Raw genomic sequence first — 19,870 nt, 5'->3', positions numbered from 1 at the left:
ATGGAAATGAAGACCCAAAACAGCCAAAAATAAATAAATAAATTTATATTAAAAAAAATAGTCACAGGACAAGGCAGTTCCCATTCTACCATTTAAAAAAAAAAATCCTGCCTCTCTGATAAGGGGACTTTTGAGTAGGGATCTGCATGAAATCAGGGAGTGAGCTCTGCAGGTATGTGGGTATGTGTTTTAGGCTAGGAAAAGGCCCTGAGGCAGGAATGTATTGGTATATCTTGGAATAGCAAGGATATAAGCATGGAGGCATCAGTGTTTAAAAATCTCAGGAATATTTACTCAGTGTTTTGTGTGAGCCTGAGAGATCTTTTTTATTGACAGCCTGTTTTTCTCAGCTTTCCCAGGCAGACCTCTATGAGGATAATCTGATGTCTTCAGATATGTAGAGATGTTTCCAAGCTTTTCATTAGCGCAAACAAAATTAAGCACTATTTACTCAGTTGAACATAACTTGAGCTGTCTGTTTTAGGGTCAGATTGGGTTTGTACAATGGCCGTGGATAACTAAGTAGCAAGTGAAATAAGCTAACGTATGTCAACTTTACCTTTCATTCCTTTTTTTTTTAAATTGTGGTAAACTATACATAACATAAAATTAGTCATTTTAACCATTTTTAAGTGTACATTTCAGTGGAATTAAGTACATTCACATTGTTATGCAGCTGTCACTACCATCCATTTCCAGATCTTTTCATCTTTCCCAGCTGAAACTCCATACCCATTAAACATTAACTCCCCATTCCCCTCTCTCCTCAGCACTGGACAACCACTAAGCTACTTTCTCTATGAATTTTCTGTTTCTGTCTGGATACCTCATATGAGTGGAATCATACGACATTTGTCCTTTTTCACTGGCTTATTTTGCTTAGCATAGTGACTTCAAGGTTCATGTATGTTGTAGCATATGTTAAAATGTTCTTCCTTTTTTTTTTTTTTTTTGCGGTACACGGGTCTCTCACTGCTGTGGCCTCTCCCGTTGCGGAGCACAGGCTCCGGAAGCGCAGGCTCAACGGCCATGGCTCATGGGCCCAGCCGCTCCGCGGCATGTGGGATCTTCCCAGACCGGGGCACGAACCCGTGTCCCCTGCATCGGCAGGCGGACTCTTAACCACTGCGCCACCAGGGAAGTCCATGTTCTTCCTTTTTAAGGCTGAATAATATTCCATTGTATATATAGAGTACAATTTGTTTATCCATTCATTTGTCTGTGAATGCTGGGGTTGCTTCCACCTTTTGGCTATTTTGAGTAATGCTGCTATGAACATGAGTGTGCAGATATCTGTTTGAGTCTTCTGCTTTAATTCTTTTGGTTATATACCCAGAAGTGGAAGTGCTGGATCATGTGTTAATTCTATGTTTATTTTTTTAAGTATTGACATATTATTAACAACAGTGGCTACACTATTTTACATTCCTACTGGCAATGCATGGAGGCTCCATTTTCTCTGCGTCGTCACCAGCAGTTCTCCACGTCCTCACCAAGCACATTTTCTCTCTTATTTTTTTTTTTAATAATAGCCATCCTAATGGGTGTGAAGTAGTATCTCAGTGGTTTTGCCTTCCCTACTGGTTGGTGACATTAAGCATCTTTTCATATGCTTTTTGGCCATATGTATATCTTTTTTTGGAGCACTATTCATTTAAGATCTGATTTTTTTTTTTTTTTTTTGGCTGTGCCACATGGCTTGTGGGATCTCAGTTCCCAGGGATTGAACCTGGGCCATGGCAGTGAAAGCCCAGAATCCTAACCACTAGACCACCAGGGAACTCCCCTTAAGGTCTGATCTTAATAGAAAATTTTGCAGGGTTTTTTTGGGTAAATTTTTTAAGGGTTAAGAAAGCAGCCACCTTGTCTTCTGTTACTTTTTTAACCCTAAAATACTGTAGTTGTAAAAACTTAAATTGTCTATAGACCAAGTATCTGCAGTAACTCCAAAGTTAGAAGTAAAAGAAACCATAAAGCATCTTTTGTAACAGTGAATGAACCTCTGGGTATCAGACTGTGATGAAAAGAGTTCTGAACAGCCAAAGATCATCCCCACCTGCTTTGATTCTTTTTTCTTTTTATTTAGAAGGAAAGGAGTGTATCAATTGGCTGACTATGGCTGTGAAGTAGATCTCTTTTTTTCTGGTAGCTGAGAAGAGCAGGAAAAGAGATAAAAATGATGAAGAAACAGAAAAAGAAGTGTTAGCAGTTGGATGTAGCTAGATGGAGAATGGCAAAGGAGATCAGTAACAATAATGGACCTTAAGCACCAGAACTGACAGCAGAAGAGGGGGACCTGGCAACAAAGTGACAGAAAGTAATATAGCTCTACAGATTGGAATGGGATGGGGGACAGGGTGAAAGTGCAGCTGTATCTCAGCATGTGGTTCTGAAGTCAGCCACCTGGCCTTCAGTGATTCAGTAAGACCTACTGTATACCAAGTAACATATGTCGATTCATCTGGTTTAGCAGTTAGTATTTGGAGGGTGTGCAGTGTATACAGTCCTACAGAAGTAAACTAAATTTTTCAGACCATGTATCACATCATTTCCAACCATAGAGTAATGAGGTTTGAGTAATTTAGTGAGCAATGTGTAATTTAACAATGTTCAGCATTGTCAAGAAAAAATTTTTTAGACTATCTGTTTAAGAGAGGAAGGAATTTTTTTATTCAGAATGGCTGATGACCCATTAATGCAAGGTAATGCATCTTTTTTTTTTTTTAACTATTGAATGTTTTGTACCCTATTCTTTATTAAATACTCTTTAGGTACTGCGTTTAGCTAACTGTTTCAGTTATAAAGCTTATTTAAGTTGATTACTTTGCTTTGATTTAAAGTAATGAATGAAAAATTGTACCACATTTTTGCTTATCACTCTTTGACAAATTAAAATTGATTAATTTGCTACAGATGAGGTAGCAGATGACTGACTTGCTTAACATTTTACAGCTAAGTTAAAGATAATTTAGAGGTAACGGTGCTGTGCTGCTTTCTCTGATATTGTATTCTTGTCTCCTTTTTTTTTGAGAACAGTTCATTTTTGTAATATAGATACTGCAATATAGATAACAGATAATTTTTACTGTAGGGAAAAATATCACTGTGAAGACAGATCATTGAAGCAAAGCATTTATTGTATGTTTGTTTCCATTTCTTTATAGCAGATTGAATATTTTAAGCATGGTCTAGGTTGATAATATACTTAGGGTTGATTTGCTCAGAGGTTAGAGAGGTGCTAATAAGACTAAGATTGTGGATTTGGGCCTTGTAAGGCCCTTTAATAGCTAGTTAAGGGAATGATAGCAACTAATACCCAACATTGTAACTGCCAATGGCTGTGGGATGTGGCTACTATTCCTATCCCCTGCTAATCACATTGCCATTATCTGTGATAGGTATAAGAAAGCAACATGGAAGATACTATATGTGGCTCAACAGATACAGTATCTCTATTTAAAAAACAATTTGGAGTTAATATCCAAGGTAATTAAGGAGTGTGATACCCTTTTCATTTACAAAGCATAGCTTAGTTTTGTGTGCTTTGTTTAGAACATGGAACAAGCTAGAATTGTGACCAAGATTATAACTCGAGGTGATGCAGTTTAAGAAGTTGAAAAGTTTGATTAATTGATAGGTGAGATGCTCTCTTGATTTGAATTACCCCATTCTTCTTGATATCATCGTTTTTGTCTATACTATGGAAATGACTTTGTTACTAACTCAAGTAGTTCGGGAATTAATCAATCATCTTGGTCCATTTGGTGTAATACCGTTTAATGTAGTTGGAGTATTTATCTTAAATGGTAATACCCAGGAATTGGTTGGGTGGCAGAGAGGAGAGGAAGGATCAGATCAGGAGGTAAAGGAAGTATTGGCAGAAAAGTAAGGGGGTTTGTCAACAAGTGTTAGCTGAATGGAGATTGGGCACTGGTCTCGAAAGAGATAGGGAGAAGGGAGGGATAAAGGAACAGAGAAGGGCCCAAGATCTACATGAACTGAAATATGAGGCGAGGCAAACAGGGCAGTAGTTAGGCAGGGTCTCAGTTATCTGAATCAGTAAAAGATAGATACCTAGTCATAAGGCAGTCTGGACCCCATACTTGAGGATCTTACATGCTGGTTGGGGTGTCTGCTATAAAGACAAGACTTCAGCAAAATTTTTTGTATTATGATAGAAGTATGTATAGGATGGTATGGGAGAGACACAATGCCTTACCTGGGGTTATTGAAAGGCTTTGTGGAGAAAATGCTACCTAAGTTGAAAACTTAAGGATGAGTCATTTAAAAATAAAGTGGATGGGCTTCCCTGGTGGCGCAGGGGTTGAGAATCTGCCTGCCAATGCAGGGGACACGGGTTCGGGCCCTGCTCTGGGAAGATCCCACATGCTGCAGAGCAGCTAGGCCCGTGAGCCACAACTACTGAGCCTGCGCATCTGGAGCCCGTGCTCCGCAACAAGAGAGGCCGCAATAGTGAGAGGCCCGTGCAGCGCGATGAAGAGTGGCCCCCGCTTGCCGCAACTAGAGAAAGCCCTCGCACTGAAACGAAGACCCAGCACAGCCAAAAATAAATAAATAAATTTAAAGTGATAAATCTAAGAGATTAAAAAAAAAAAAAAAACAGTGGAAAGGCTTTCTAGACAGAAGAAATACCTCTCAGCGGTCTGGTATTTGTAAAAACACTAAAAGGAATTTGCAACTACTAGAGCAGAAAGTTTGATTGTAATGAGAGATGGATTTGGAGAAAGAGATAGGAACCAAGTCATGGGGGGGAGGGGCAGGGGATGTGAGGAGAATGTTGTATAGTTTGATAAGCGGCCTGGACTTGCCTCTTTAGGCAGTAGGAACTATTGAATGGTTTCTCTTGTCTCCTGTAGGGTAAAGGATTTAACCCTGCCCCAAAAGAGGTCTGGTCTTTGCCCTCAGCTTCTGGATGGTAATCTCTAGTATTTTTGTTTTCCTTGGAGCTTTGGGTCACATTGTCTAACAGTGAGATTTAGGGTAGGGGCTGCCTGTAGCCAGAGAGACTATGTGACTTAGGGTAGGGGCTTTGGGTCCCTCGGTATCAGTTGACCTGGAAACTGAGATCAACCATGTGGGCAGTCATTCAGTCATGCCTGTGTAATGGAGCCCCAATAAAACTCTGAACACCATATCTCCTGTGAGCTTTCCAGGTTGACAATAGTCCGTGCATATTATGACATATAGTTAGCAAGAGAACAACATGTCCATAACTTCACAGAGAGAGGACATCAGCAGCTCTATGTTTGGTACTCTCCTGAACTTTGTCCAATATGCTTTTTCCCTTCCCTGATGTTAATCTGAATTAATTTTCCTGTGGTAAACTATAATCATGAGTATAACAGTTTTCAGTGAGTTCTTTGGGTCTTCCTAGTGAATTATCAAGCCTGACGGGGCTTTGGGAGTCTTTGAACTTGTAATTGGTGTTAGAAGTGGAGGTTATCTCTTGTGCTGACTGTGCCATCTAACTGTGTAGTTGTCCAAAACCTTTCATATCTCCTTTCTCTGCTTCTTCCTTCCTCTGATTAGGGATAAAAGTGGCTTTAGCATTTGAAAGCAGGGCCAAGTGAACTGATGATGTTGAAGCACCCTATCTTCTAAGAGTGAGGCTGTTTGGAAAAATATCAAGAATGTTATAACACAAATGTTCCTAAACGTGATGTTATCCCTTGATACTTTCTAATTGCGGTGGATTCAGTTGCATTCTCTCAAAATTCGTATGTTGAAGCCCTAACCCCCCAAAAATAATTAAGGTTAAATGAGGTCATATGGGTGGGACCCTGAGCTGATAGGATTGGTGTCTTTCTATGAAGAGACACCTGAGATCTCACTTGATTTTCCTCTCTATCATGTTAGGACACAGCAACAAGGTGACTGCCTAAAAGCTAAGAAGAAAGTTCTCACCAAAAACCAACCCTGCCAGACCTTGATCTGAGATTTCTAGCCTTCAGAACTGTGAGAAAATAAAGTTCTGTTGTTTGAGCCACCCCAGTATTTTGTTATGGCAGCTGGAGCAGACTAATACACCAGTTCATGACTGATCTTTTTTCTTTTTCTTAATCAGCAGTTGGGTTCCATGTGCTCTAGTGGAAGAATGTTAAGAGTTCAATGAACTCAGTTTCCCATAGACCCACTTTAAAGTTTAATCATCTGAAATTGTTCAAAAACTTGAAAGAAAGAAAGGCCTCAAAGAGGACTTTTAGATTATATACCATCTAAAGTGATTGAGCAAAAAAGTTGGTACATGGAAGTAGAAGAAAGGAAGAAGGAAAAATGGAATGAAAAATGATAGATGGTAGGGTCTTTCCTGTAGGCTGGAGTCTGGCCTGAACTTTATACAGGATGGCTCTAGGTTTGGTTCTAGGATCCAACAAAGTTGGTTTTACTGGAGACCATTTTGGACCTCTTTCATCCACCATCAAAGTATTTTTGATCTGTAGCCTGTTCTTTTAGGGTCTTTTCCTACTTTTTTCTAGGTGACTAATATGATAAAATCAATTCATGCTAATGTATTTCACAGGTAACTATAAGAGTATTATTGTTTATAGGTAATATTTCATTATTTTGAAACAGTGTGAGTGATTTAATGGTGAAATTTAATCTGCATTAGGAATACTGCCAAGTACTTCTAAGAAACTACATGACTCCATTTTATCATTGAAAACATCCTAGCATCGTACAGATTAGTTTCACTTCCCTAAAAAATCCTCTCTATTATGCATATTCAGCCATCCTTCCTCCCTAACCCCTGGCAACCACTGATCTTTTTAGTCTCCATAGTTTTCCCTTTTCCAGAATATCATATAGTTGGAATCGTACAGTATGTGGGCCTTTGGTGGTTGGCTTCTTTCACTTAGTAATATACTTTTAAGTTTCCTCCCTGTCTTTTCATGGCTTGATAGCTTTTTTTATTTTTTTTGAGTGCTGCTGAATAATATTCTTTTGTATGGATGTACCACAATTGATTTATTCATTCACCTACTGAAGGACACCTTTGTTGTTTCTAAGCCTGGCAGTAATGAATAAAGTTGCTCTTAATATCTGTTTGCAGATTTTTGTGTGGACATAAGTTTTCACCTAATTTGGGTAAATACCAAGGAGCATGATCCTGGATCGTATGGTGAGAATATGTTTAATTTTCAAAGAAACTGCCAAATTATCTTCCAACATAGCTGTATCATTTTGCATTCTCACCAACAATGAGTGAGAGTTCTTGTTGCTCCATATCCTTGCCAGCATTTGGTGTTGTCAGTGTTAAGGATTTTAGCCATTCAGATAGGTGTGTAGTGGTATCCCATTGTTTTTTTTTTTTTTTTTTTTTTTGTGGTACGCGGGCCTCTCACTGCTGTGGCCCCTCCCATTGCAGAGCACAGGCTCCGGACATGCAGGCTCAGCGGCCATGGCTCACGGGCTCAGCAGCTCTGCAGCATGTGGTATCCTCCCTGACCAGGGCACGAACCCGTGTCCCCTGCATCAGCAGGTGGACTCTCAACCACTGCGCCACCAGGGAAGCCCCTCCCATTGTTGTTTTAATTTGCAATTCCTTAATGACATGATGTTGAACATCTTTTTGTAAGCTTATTTTCCATCTGTATATCTTCTTTGGTGAGGTGTCTGTTCAGGTCTTTTGCCCATTTTTTAATTGGGTTGTTTTCTTATCGTTGAGTTTTAAGAGTTCTTCATATATATTGAATAAGATACCTTTATTAGATATGTCTTTTGAAAATATTTTCTCTCAGTCTCTGGCTTTTTTCATTCCCTTGATGGTATCTTTTACAGAGAAAGTCGTGGCTCCTTTTTGTTTAACAGTCCTTTTATTAGTTTATTTCTGGCTTCTCATGTTTTACTATAAGCAGCAAAAAGAACCAGGTGGCACATTCAGCACTCTAGTTGGAAATCTCCTTGTTAGATCAGCCACTTCATTAGGTACATTTTCTACTTTCCATATAATTCCATGGGATACTGCAATTGCTGCCACTACATAACAACCCCTTCCTCGAGTTTCCAATAACATTTACTTTGCTTTCTTGCAGGTCCTCACCCACAGCCTTATCAAAGACCATGGGGCATCTATTAACAGATTCTTCGGGCTGCTGTAGGCTTTCTCTAACACTCTTTTCAGAGCCCTCTGCCTGGTTCCTCAAGCCATTCTTGAGGTTTTTGGTATGGCAGCATTCCACTTCCAGGTACCAGTTGGTTTCTACTGCTGCCCTAAAAGTAGTTGCAGTACTAAGGTTTCTGTAAAACAAATCATGTGGTTGACCGAATTACAGCACAACTTGAATTTGCAATCCTAAAGGACGGATTGGGACCTTGACAATTGGGGTGGGTACATTTAGGCAGATTCTGGTGAAGCTAGACACCTTGGATCTCTAAATTCTCTTGAACCTTCTTTGCCAGTAAAAGCAACCCTTCTACTCCTTCCCAGGAGGCCTGTCTCCCCTGGTCTAAAGAACCTGTAATGGCCTCCCCTTAGTTGCCCACAATGGATTGCTGATCTTCCTCTTTTCTTATTCCAACCACCTTCCCTTGCTTCTAGACCTATAACCAAACTTGAGTCCAAACAGACCCCAGAGGGTGAGGTAAAAAGTTTACACAAAGATGTGTGTGATTTTCATCAGTTTATATCAATAGAAATCAGGGAATTGTGTGTGGGAATGGATTCTAAGAATGTGGAATCAGGTTAAAGGAATATACAGTTGGGTCAGGCAGTGGTGGGGCTGGTGGTGGCAGTGGTTATGGTGATGTCAGGGAATCCTGTAAGGATTATATTGTTAAGAGGATATTCTAAGTTAGAAAATGAGTGATAATGGGGACCTAAATTAAGACAACAGTGTTGGGGATCCGAAAGAAGGAAGTGATGCTCCTTGTTCCTTTGGTACATTATGCGTAATGTTTTAGCACTTGCAATTTTATTAGTTAATGGCCTCTCTCACTAGACCAAGCTATTCAGTTGCTAGGACGATTTATTTTTGTAACAGCATGAGAAGCAGCAAACATTATATGCCAGGTATTGTTCTAAGAACATAAAATACATTAGTTCAGGTCTTCCCTGGTGGCACAGTGGTTAAGAATCCTCCTGCCAATGCAGGGGACAAGGGTTCGAGCCCTGGTCCAGGAAGATCCCATGTGCCGCGGAGCAACTAAGCCTGTGCACCACGACTACTGAGCCTGTGCTCTAGAGCCCGTGCTCCGCAACAAGAGAAGCCACCGCAATGAGGAGCCCGAGCACCACTCCTGCTCGTTGCAACTAGAGAAAGCCCACGTGCAGCAACAAAGACCCAACACAGCCAAAAATAAAAATAAATAAATTTATTTTAAAAAAATACATTAGTTCATTTGATCCCCACAGCTATCCTTAAGTAGGTACTAATGTTAAGTGCATTTTTTAGATGTGGAAACAAGGTTACAGTATTGAGGGTCCTCAGGACTGCCCTTAGGTTTGATGATTTGCTGGAAGTACTCCCAGAACTCAGAAAAGCTATTAAATTCACAGTTTCAGTCTACTACAGTGAAAGGATACAGATTAAAAACTGCAAATGGAAAAAGCACATAGGGCTGAGTCCAGGAGAGACTAGGTATTAGCTTCCACTTGTCCTCTCTCAAAAGTCATACAGAAAGTGCTTAATTCTCCCAGCAACAGTGTGTGACAACAAGTGCTAAGTGTTAGCAACCAAGGACGCTCCCCTGAGCCTTGGTGTCCTGAGAGTTTTTAGAGTGTCCGTCACATAGGCATGGAGTGCCCCCATGACCAACTCAATCTCCAGCCCCTGCAGAGATCAAACTGATACAGCATGCCCCAGGATCCAGGTGAATAAAAACATGCATTCACCATAAATCATATGGTTAGTATAAACTGTATGGCATGGCCCATGGCCTCAGGCATATGGAGATACTATTATCAGGCATGATATTCCAAGGACTTACAGGTTAACTCCCAGAAGCCAGTCAGGAGTCAGTCCTTTCTATAGAATATACAGATTTTGGACATCCCAAGCCTTCTGAGTTAACCTTTCACTGCACACCCGGAGGTTAAGTACCTTGCCCTAGGTATTACATAGAATAAATGACAGAGTTAAAATTTAAGCACAGGCATTCTGGCTCCAGTGTCAGTTGTTTTAACCATATATTCTACTGCCTTTGGCATCACTTCTGTCAAACACAGAATCTGATATATTTGAGGCATTTAATAAATTTTTATTATGTGAATGAATGAAGGAATGATAGGAACCTGTAGGCTAGGTCTGCTGATTCAATAAAGGTCATTAGTCTTAAAGCTTTTGCATGAAATACCACATGTCCATATCTACTCCCCAGCTCTCTGAAATCTATGTAAGTTATTAGACACTCATTGAAGATCAGCTTAAGTTTCTTTTTTGTTCTCTTCATGTGTGTATATATTGCTCAATTGACTTGAGTAGTAGGATTAGAAATCTAATTAGTTCTAATGTGTTAAGAAAATATATGACTGCTTGAAATTTCAATATTTAGAGCTATTTTTCTGGTTGACAGTCTTATGAATTCCTCAATAGCAGTTATAATTATAGTCAAAGCTAAATACTTGTGATATTTAGGTTATTTTTCTATTTGTGTATATTTGCTAATTTCTCTTGGAATAAATAATAAGGTTTGGCTAAAATGTAGAAATAATCCCTCCTCAAGTAATAGTTTATATATTTGTCATACTTTTTTCTACCCACAGGATATATCATTCTCCATGGAATGAGTACTACCATAACATGTAAAGATTTTAGGGAAATAGAATAAATCATGCCAATTACCATTTATTTTAACATTTAAAAAGTCTCCCCACTTTTATCTGTTGTAGCTTTAAGGTATAATTGAAGTGCAATAAATTGTACATACTTATATAATTTGATGTTTTAGCATACTTCCTTCAAACTCTCATCACAGTCAAGATAAGGAATATTTCTGTCGCCTCCAAATGTTTTCTTCTGCCATTTTCCATTGGTCATTTATATGTCTTCTCTCAAGAGGTAGCTGTTTAAATCTTTTTCCTACTTTTAAATTTGCTTGTCTTATTATTGAGTTGTAAGAGTTTTTTAAAAAAATATCTGTACAAGTTCTTCCAAATATTTTCTCCATTCTGTGGCTTCTTTTTCATTTTCTTAATGTTATTTTTTGAAAAGCAAGCACAGATTATCAATTTTTATCCTTTTATGATTTGTGGGGTTTTTTTTTATTGTTGTTCTGAGAAAACTGCCTGCTGTAAGGTTCCAAAGATTTTCTCCTGTGTTTTCTTCTAAATTTTTATAATTTTAGGTGTTATATTCATGTTCGTGATCTATGTTGGGTCAGTTTTTATGTATGACATGAGGTAAGAGTTGGTTTTTATCTTTTTCCAAACAGATAATTCATTTGAGTCAACACCATTTATTGAAGAGTTTTCTTCTGTTGAATAGACTAGCACCTTTTTTGGAAATCAACTGACTTCCAGCGTGTTGGTCTACTTTTAGACTCTCTATTCTGTTTCATTGATGTATATGTCTATCTTTATATTAATTCCAAACTGTTTTGATTACTGTAGCTTTATATTAAGTCTTGAAATTAGGTAAGGTACATCTTCCACTTTGTTCTGCTAGAAATTTGCTTTGGTTATTCTAAATCTTTTGTATTTCTATATGAATTTCAGAATTAGCTTGCCAATATCTGCAAAATAGCCTGTTGTGATTCTGATTGAGGTTGTGCTGAATCTATAAATCAATCTGGGGAGAAATGTCATCATAAAAATACTGAATTTTCTAATCCATGAAAATGGTATTTCTTTGCTTTTATTTAGATTGTCTTTGATTTCTCTCAGCAAAGTAGTTTTTAGTGTAGCAGTCTTGGATAGCTTTTATTAGATTTACTTTTAGGTATTTTATGTTTTTTGGCACCACTGAAATGAAATTTTTTTCAAATTTTCTGATCTTGACATTTACATGTATATATTTATATAAATAATGTTGCTTTTTATATAATTACCTTGTAGTTTCTCACCATGTTAAATTTATTTATTAGCAATAGTAGTTGTTTTGTAGTTTCTCTAGGATTTTCTATGTAAACAGTCATATAAATGCAATCAGGCATAATTTTGCTTCTAATCTCTGTCTTTTTTTTTTTTTCCTTAGCTAAGTATATTGACTTAAGCATCATGTGTAGGGCAGGCAGGTTACCTATGTGTCCAAAGTTCACTTTGTAATAAACTTATGAACAAAGCCAATCAAATACTACATTTTATTTATCAATAAGTTACCTACATTAACTTTTCTCAATTCACTTAATGATAAGAATGGGTATTCATAAGTTAATGGACAAAGCCAATCAAATACTGCATTTTATGTACCCTATACATGTTTAATTTTGTTAATCCACTTAATGGTGAAAGTGGGCGTTCTTACCTTGTTACTGATCTGAGGGAGAAAGAATTCAATTTTTCAACATTTTTAATTTTGCACTCATTACTCAATGCTTTTGCAGTCATAACTCTTCTCTAGCCTGATAATTTGTCTTCTCTCAGGGAAGGCACTCATCTGGCTTAGAAAACTTTGAGTTGCATATGTTCCCCCCTTTTGACACCAGGTATGATTTGATAGGTAACTGCCCACGTGGTATCGTAGTAGCTATAAAGCATTTCAATTCAGTGGAGAATTAAGATGTGGATAGGGTAGATAACATGGTATTTGATTTATTTTCTTCATTAATTTATTGTACTGTGAACTTTGGAAGACACTGATTGTCTGCCCTACATATTATGCTTAAGACATCATAGATTGCTGAGAAGAGCCAGAGGGTTTTATATTCTAACTTGTAGTTGTTTGCACTTAGTTCTCCACTCCTGGAACTGACCTTTCATATTTTTTAGTGAGAAATGCTTAGGGTGTAGAAGGAACACCATCCTCATTTCTTACTACTTTTTAGTTCATGATTTTCCTACTCTCTTCTATTTACCTGGCATTGCATTCCAAGTGACTGGAATGGAAAATCGGTGTTGAAAATGTCAGAATTTGTTGCACTCAGATGTTTACATACTGTTTAATGTGGTTTGAAATCTTGTGGTTCTTCTCTTTCCCATTTATGAGCTAGTTTGCCAGTGTCTGTCACATATTTAAAATCTGTGTAAATAAAACAGTTGGGATTGTTTACATATTGACTTTAAGGTAAAAATTACAGTGATATTTGAGGGAGAATGCCTTTTCTTCTGTTGCTGCTCTCTTCATTGAGAAGTTTCTCATTTGATCAATCTTGTACTTTTATTGGGCCATATGACTTTTAAAATATCATATATGGTTTACATTTTCCATGTAGTTGTTTATTCAGCCCTAATGTTTACTGGTCTACTATGCATTTCAGAAGATTCTGAAATCCTAAAATTAGTTTGAAACTTAGAATAAGATAGGAAGGTCTGCCTGTGTCAAACCTACACCACATATTGAACCCAGCTTTACCAAAGCCCTAAACTATTGTATTAGGCACTGACCAAACCAATAATGAAGTGATACTGTGTTTCCTTAGGGCTATTATTTTTAGTGTGTATTGCTTCCATTTGAATGAGGACCTGACTGTATATATTGTGTAGACCGTATGCTTCTATATGACTTTTGTTCCTACTATTCGTTCTTTTCTTTTAATAACTTTTTAAATAAATAATTAATTAATTTTTGGCTGCATTGGGTCTTTGTTACCGTGCGCGGGCTTTCTCTTGTTGCAAAGAGCGGGGGCTAATCTTCGTTGCAGTGCGCGGGCTTCAGTAGTTGTGGCACATGGGCTTCAGTAGTTGTGGCTCGTGGGTTCTAGAGCACAGGCTCAGTAGTTGTGGCACACAGGCTTAGTTGCTCCGTGGCATGTGGGATCTTCCTGGACCAGGGCTTGAACCCGTGTAACCTGCATTGGCAGGTGAATTCTTAACCACTGTGCCACCAGGGAAGTCCCATATTAGTTCTTTCTGAATAAGACCTTGACTATATCATCTAAATCCAACCCTATCCTCTAGTAGTATCAATATTTTTTATTTAAGTAATTAATCTAGATTAGCTAATAGGTTTCATTTGAAAGAATGTCATTTATTGTTACTTATTTACTAAAATTGTGTAAATACAGTTTCAAAAAAAAGGACTCATTTTTAAAATGTATTTATTTGTTTTTTTGTTTGTTTGTTTAATTTCTGGCCACACCGCACAGCTTATCAGATCTTAGTTCCCCGACCAGGGATTGAACCCACGCCCTTGGCAGTGAAAGCACAGAGTCCTAACCACTGGACTGCCAGGGAATTCCCAAGGACTCATTTTTGCATTAATTATCCTTCCTCTGTCCATTTCTTGGGAATGTTATTTGCTTTAATAGGCTTTGATCATTTTATAAACAAGCCCTGTTTAAGTCAACATTTATGAGCCCATAATGTGTAAGACATGTCAGGATGAGGAAAACAGCCTTTATCCTCAGAGAGGTGATATGACCTGTATACAGCTGACCATAATATAAAATACAAAGAGCTAAATTTCGTGATGTACTTAGGGGGCACACTATTTGAGGAAAATATTTCCAGAATAGTACTTATGGAAATAGTAATGAGAAGTGTTTCAGAGTAGAAATGTTTTGTGTCTTAAGTTTAAATTTCATTTTTTAAATTAAGCAGTAGACTTTCTTATGAAGACATGGAAAAATATCTTAGCAAAATTGAGTTACGCACTTTAGTTAAGATTACTCTAAAAATAAGAAAATAATTCTTCCTTAGAGAGTCTTAGACTGTAAACATGAAATGTATTTCTCTCAGAGCCCAACTACCTTTTGTTTTCTCTGAATGTTGACCTGATAGGAATTGCAGCACAATTTTCTAATCGATGGTCATTTATATCTGTTTTAGTTAATTCAGCCTTGAAATATAATGCATATATTCACCTACAGAATTACGGAACTGTTGGTTAACTTACTTATTAAGATGTATTACTGCCTAAGACTTGTTTTCAGTTTCTGCAAAACATTCGAGTGAGGTTGTCTTTTTCTATACATTCCATAATTACAAAACTTTAGTTTTTGGTTTATTGTTGGAAAGTGAATACATTTAGCATTTTTCCAATTACTGTTTTCTACTCATTTTTAAAGGCATATGAATATTAGCTATATCTAAAAATTAAAATATATAAATGAAGGACCAACTATTTACTTCATAAAATTAAAAAATTAAAACTATACTACAGAGGTCCTGAAATAGTGAATTTCCATGTAAATTTAAAATATAAATAAACTTTTGGCATAAGTGTCTGAATTATACCCTTCATATTTGTTGTTACCGATTTATTTTTTGAAACGATTTTCTTAAGTTAGGTGTTCCCTATTCAATAGACTATCTTGTCCGATGAAGAATCTCTATGCGCCTCAGAGTTTACCCTCATTTCTTGCTTTTTCTTCTGAATGGTTCTTATTCAGAACTGACAGTTTTGTTGGCTCACTTATTAAATCACAGTAGGATTCTTGAGTTTAAGAAGTCAACTCCAAAATATTGATTGTCTAAGCAATCATTTTAAAAAGGGAAGTGATGTTAGGTTTGGAATTGTTTCAGGACTTTATACAAGCCTGGTGTCTATTGTTTAGTAGATAACCATTATTAAAATAGAGACTGGAATTGTGAAAGAGCCCACTTCTATGCCTTTCCAGTTCTATGATTTTATGTTTTGAATCTATTTAAACTTGTCTTAAATAATATCCTTAGGCTTAGTGGTCTGTAAAGGGCCAGCCCTGGAGGCTTGCAGCTTACTTTGGGATCCTTGTTGTGTGTGTGTGTGTGTGTGTGTGTGTGTGTGTGTGTGTGTGTGTGTGTAAAACCAGGTTTACATGAATGAATAATAAAATATATGAATATTTTCATTAAAAGCAAAACCAAACCCATCAACCACATGAAGAGCAATGCCACAAGTTTACAGAAGCTCTGTCAACTTATGAATAGTTGGATTTCAGGTGGTTACTTAGGGACTAAGTAGTGCCTGAGGTCTTATAGCAAATTTGTGGATAATATTTCAAATCAACAAAATACAGGAAGGATAGGCCTTTAAATATATACTTAGACTAAGCATTGGTGCTAATTCTTTGTTAGTTCAGGCAGCTTTATAATTTTCTTACTGCTAATTTGTGTACCAATAAAGGCCGGTTGAATCAACATCTGTTTTTCAGTGAAAGGAAGTTTAACTCTCATGCAGAAAAAGCAGTATTTTCAGCATTTGTCATTTAAACAAATAGAAATGAGTTTAACAAAATGTTATTTTCAGACAAAGCACCAGATAAAAAGTTTTATGCTGGTTTTATTCTCATTTTAACATCAAGTCCTCCTTCCAGTGGCTGCTGTTACAGCATTTTTTCTTTTTTACCTTATTTTGAAAAAACAAAGTTATGATATTTTTTTCCTCAAAATTAAAGCCCATTTTTGTGTCATGTTGAAAGACTGGCAGATGATCCTCAGTGGAAAATAGTCTATCGTGACTAGCTGAGCCTATCTTTTGGTAGTCACAGGGACAGATCATTCTGAAATGACTCTTAGTCCTCATCTTTTATTTTCAAGTTGCTTATAACTGGCTCTTATGCCAGCATTTTAAAATTTTAATTGCTTGTATATCTTCAAAGGCAGATTTTACTTATGCTTACTAGTGGCAGTTACCAAGGAAAGAACAAAAATGTAAGTAATAGTTTATGCGCGTAGTTGTATTTTAAAATATTATAAAGTTTTGGGATATTATTATTTTTAATACAGATTTTAAACATATTTACAGTTTATCTTTCTTTAATAGCTGGTGCAAAAGCTTTTGAGAAAATCAGTTTTTATTCAAAATAGTAGTTCCATTTCAAAACAGGCAAGGAATCAGTTGGGTTTCAGTAATATCATATTATATTGACATATAGCTGCTCTGAAGTTTACTCAATACCTGTTTATCCTTTTTCCTTATAACTGCTTCTTAGGTTTACTCACCAGTAGGACCCACAAATTTCTGACTAAATAGACAGGACTGGACTCCTAACATTGTGTTTAAGAAAAGTACCCCCCTGGGGCTTCCCTGGTGGCGCAATGGTTAAGAATCCGCCTGCCAATGCAGGGGACATGGTTTCGAGCCCTGGTCTGGGAAGATCCCACATGCTGCAGAGCAATTAAGCCCGTGCGCCACAAAAACTGAGCCTGCGCTCTAGAGCCCGTGAGCCACACTTTTGAGCCTGCGTGCCACAGCTACCGAAGCCTGCGCACCTAGAGCCCGTGCTCCACAATGAGAGAAGCCACTGCAGTGAGAAGCTGGCTCACCACAGCAAAGAGTAGCCCCTGCTTGCTGCAACTAGAGAAAGCCCACACCCAGCAACAAAGACCCAACACAGCCAAAAATAAAATAAATACAATAAATAAATTTACAAAAAAAAGAAAAATACCCCAAAGAACAATTTATAAAAGGCAGTGCTACTAAAATTAGTTATGTTATTCTTTTTCTTTTAGTGTTTTTCTTTATCATTTATTTTAAATATATCGTTGATAAATAAAAAAGATTATATGCAACCAGGGCCTATATGTGATTATATGTATATTATATACTGATTCAAAAGTAGCCACCTATGTGTAATGCTTATATAAGTTATAGACCGTAAATAATATGATGAATAGCTCTAAATTCACCACTCAATCCAACACTCAAAACACTATCAACACTTTACATTGACCCATGTGTTTCTCCCAGTTTCATACCCCTCCCACCTTCCCAGTGGTAATCACTATTCTGGATTTTGTGTTTTTCTCTTGATTTTTCTTAAGTTTTATCACCCAAATTGTGATACCAATAGATTGTTTTAGTTTACTTTGTTTTTGAGCTCTGTATAAATGGTATTATAATTTATATAGTTTTCTGATTCTTGGTTGTTTAGTGTTAGTTATTTTTGGAACATTCATCTGTGTTTTTGACTGTAGTTGTGGCTCGTTCACTTTCACTGGTATATACTATTCATTCTATTAATATACCACAGTATATCTGCCCTGCTTTAATTGGAGAACAGTCTTTTCCAGTTGTGATATCCAGATTCTAAGATGGCCCCCAATAGTTTTTCCTTCTTGATATTCATGCCTTTGTGTAGACCTTTCTTACTTTGAATAGGGTTGCCATCTGTGCCAGTAGAATATTGAGGAAGTGATGGTGAGAATTTTGCAGCTTTCTCCTTGATTTCCTGGCTCTCTCTGGAGAAAGCCAGTAGCCATGGCATGGTGATAGTCAAGCAGACCTCTGAAGAAGCCCATGTGGGGAGATACTGAGGCTTCTAGCAACAACCAGTACCAATAATTCGTCTGTGTGAGTGAGCCACCTCTAGCCTTAGTCTGACTTTCAGATGGTTGTAGACCTTGCCAGTATATCTTTTCTTTTTTTGTAGTTTTACATTTTACATTTTAATCTATGATCCATCCTTATTTTTTTTAACTTTTTATTTTACATTGGAGTATAGCTGATTAATGATGTGATGGTTTCAAGTGCACAGCAAAGGGACTCAGCCATACATATACATGTATCCATTCTACCCCAAACTCCCCTCCCATTGAGGCTGCCACATAACATTAGGCAGAGTTCCCTATGCTATACAGTAGGTCCTTGTTCATCCATTTTAAATATAGCAGTGTGTACATGTCAGTTGCAAACTCCCTATTTCTTCCCCCCATTCTTCCCCCTAGTAATCATAAGTTCGTTCTCTAAGTCTGTGAGTCTGCTTTTGTTTTGTAAATAAGTTCATTTGTATCATTTCTTTTTAGATTCTTCATATAAGCGATATCATACGATATTCTCTTTCTCTGTCTGACATACTTCACTCAGTATGGCAATCTCTAGGTCCATCCATTTTGCTGCAAATGGCATTTTCATTCTTTTTAATGGCTGAGTAATATTGCTTTGTGTATATTTACCACATCTTCTTTATACACTCCTCTGTCGATGGACATTTAGGTTGCTTCCATGTCTTGGTATTGTAAACAGTGCTGCAATGAACATTGGGGTGCATGTAACCTTTCGGACCATGTATTTCTCTGGCTATATGCCCAGTAGTGGGATTGCAGAGTGATATGACAGCTCTATTTTTAGTTTTTTAAGGAACCTCCATACTGTTTTCCATAGCGGCTGTACCAATTTACATTCTCACCAACAGTATAGGAGGGTTCCCTTCTCTTCACACCCTCTCCAGCATTTATTGTTTGTAGATTTTTTGATGATAGCTATTTTGACTGGTGTGAGGTGATATCTCATTGTAGTTTTGATTAGCATTTCTCTAATAAGTAGCAATGTTGAACATCTTTTCATGTGCCTCTTAGCCATCTGTATGTCTTCTTTGGAGAAATGTATATTTAAGTCTTCCACCCATGTTTTGATTGGGTTGTTTGTTTTGATGATACAGGAAACAATCACATTTACTATGACATCAAAAAGAATAAAATATCTAGGAATAAACCTACCTAAGGACACAAAAGACCTGTACTCCAAAAACTATAAGATGCTGATGAATGAAATCGAAGAAGACACAAACAGATGGAAAGATATACCATGTTCTTGTATTAGAAATCAGTATTGTCAAATTACTACACTACCCAAGGCAATCTACAGGTTCAGTGCAATCCCTATCAAATTACCAATGGCATTTTTCACAGAACTAGAACAAAAATATCTTAAAATGTGTATGGAGACACAAAAGACCTAGAATAGCCCAAGTAATCTTGAGAAAGAAAAACAGAGCTGGAGGAATCAGGCTCCCTGACTTCAGACTATACTCCAAATCTACAATAATCAAAATAGTATAGTACTGGCACAAAAACAGAAATATAGATCAATGGAACAGGATAGAAAGCCCAGAA

General features: G+C 37.2%; 2 protein-coding genes across 14 annotated transcripts in view; one reads left to right on the top strand and one right to left on the bottom strand.

Annotated features, from left to right (window-relative positions):
- LOC109549089 (uncharacterized) overlaps nucleotides 1–12,505 on the bottom strand; it is a 68,784-nt gene extending 56,279 nt beyond the window's left edge. Inside the window, exons 1-2 of the mRNA XM_073801944.1 lie at nucleotides 12,423–12,505; nucleotides 8,040–8,259 (exon numbers count right to left, since the gene is read on the bottom strand). Coding sequence (XP_073658045.1) covers nucleotides 8,040–8,259; nucleotides 12,423–12,505 — 303 coding nt within the window. The remainder of the gene's footprint in view (nucleotides 1–8,039; nucleotides 8,260–12,422) is intronic.
- ARB2A (ARB2 cotranscriptional regulator A) overlaps nucleotides 1–19,870 on the top strand; it is a 427,234-nt gene that overhangs the window by 1,528 nt on the left and 405,836 nt on the right. The gene's annotated exons all lie outside the window — the stretch shown is intronic.

The sequence above is a fragment of the Tursiops truncatus genome, chromosome 3 (genome assembly GCF_011762595.2).
Source record: "Tursiops truncatus isolate mTurTru1 chromosome 3, mTurTru1.mat.Y, whole genome shotgun sequence".
NCBI classification, from domain to species: Eukaryota; Metazoa; Chordata; class Mammalia; order Artiodactyla; family Delphinidae; genus Tursiops; species Tursiops truncatus.
Note: the sequence above shows the minus strand (reverse complement) of the source record. Positions and strands in the feature narration are given on the sequence as shown.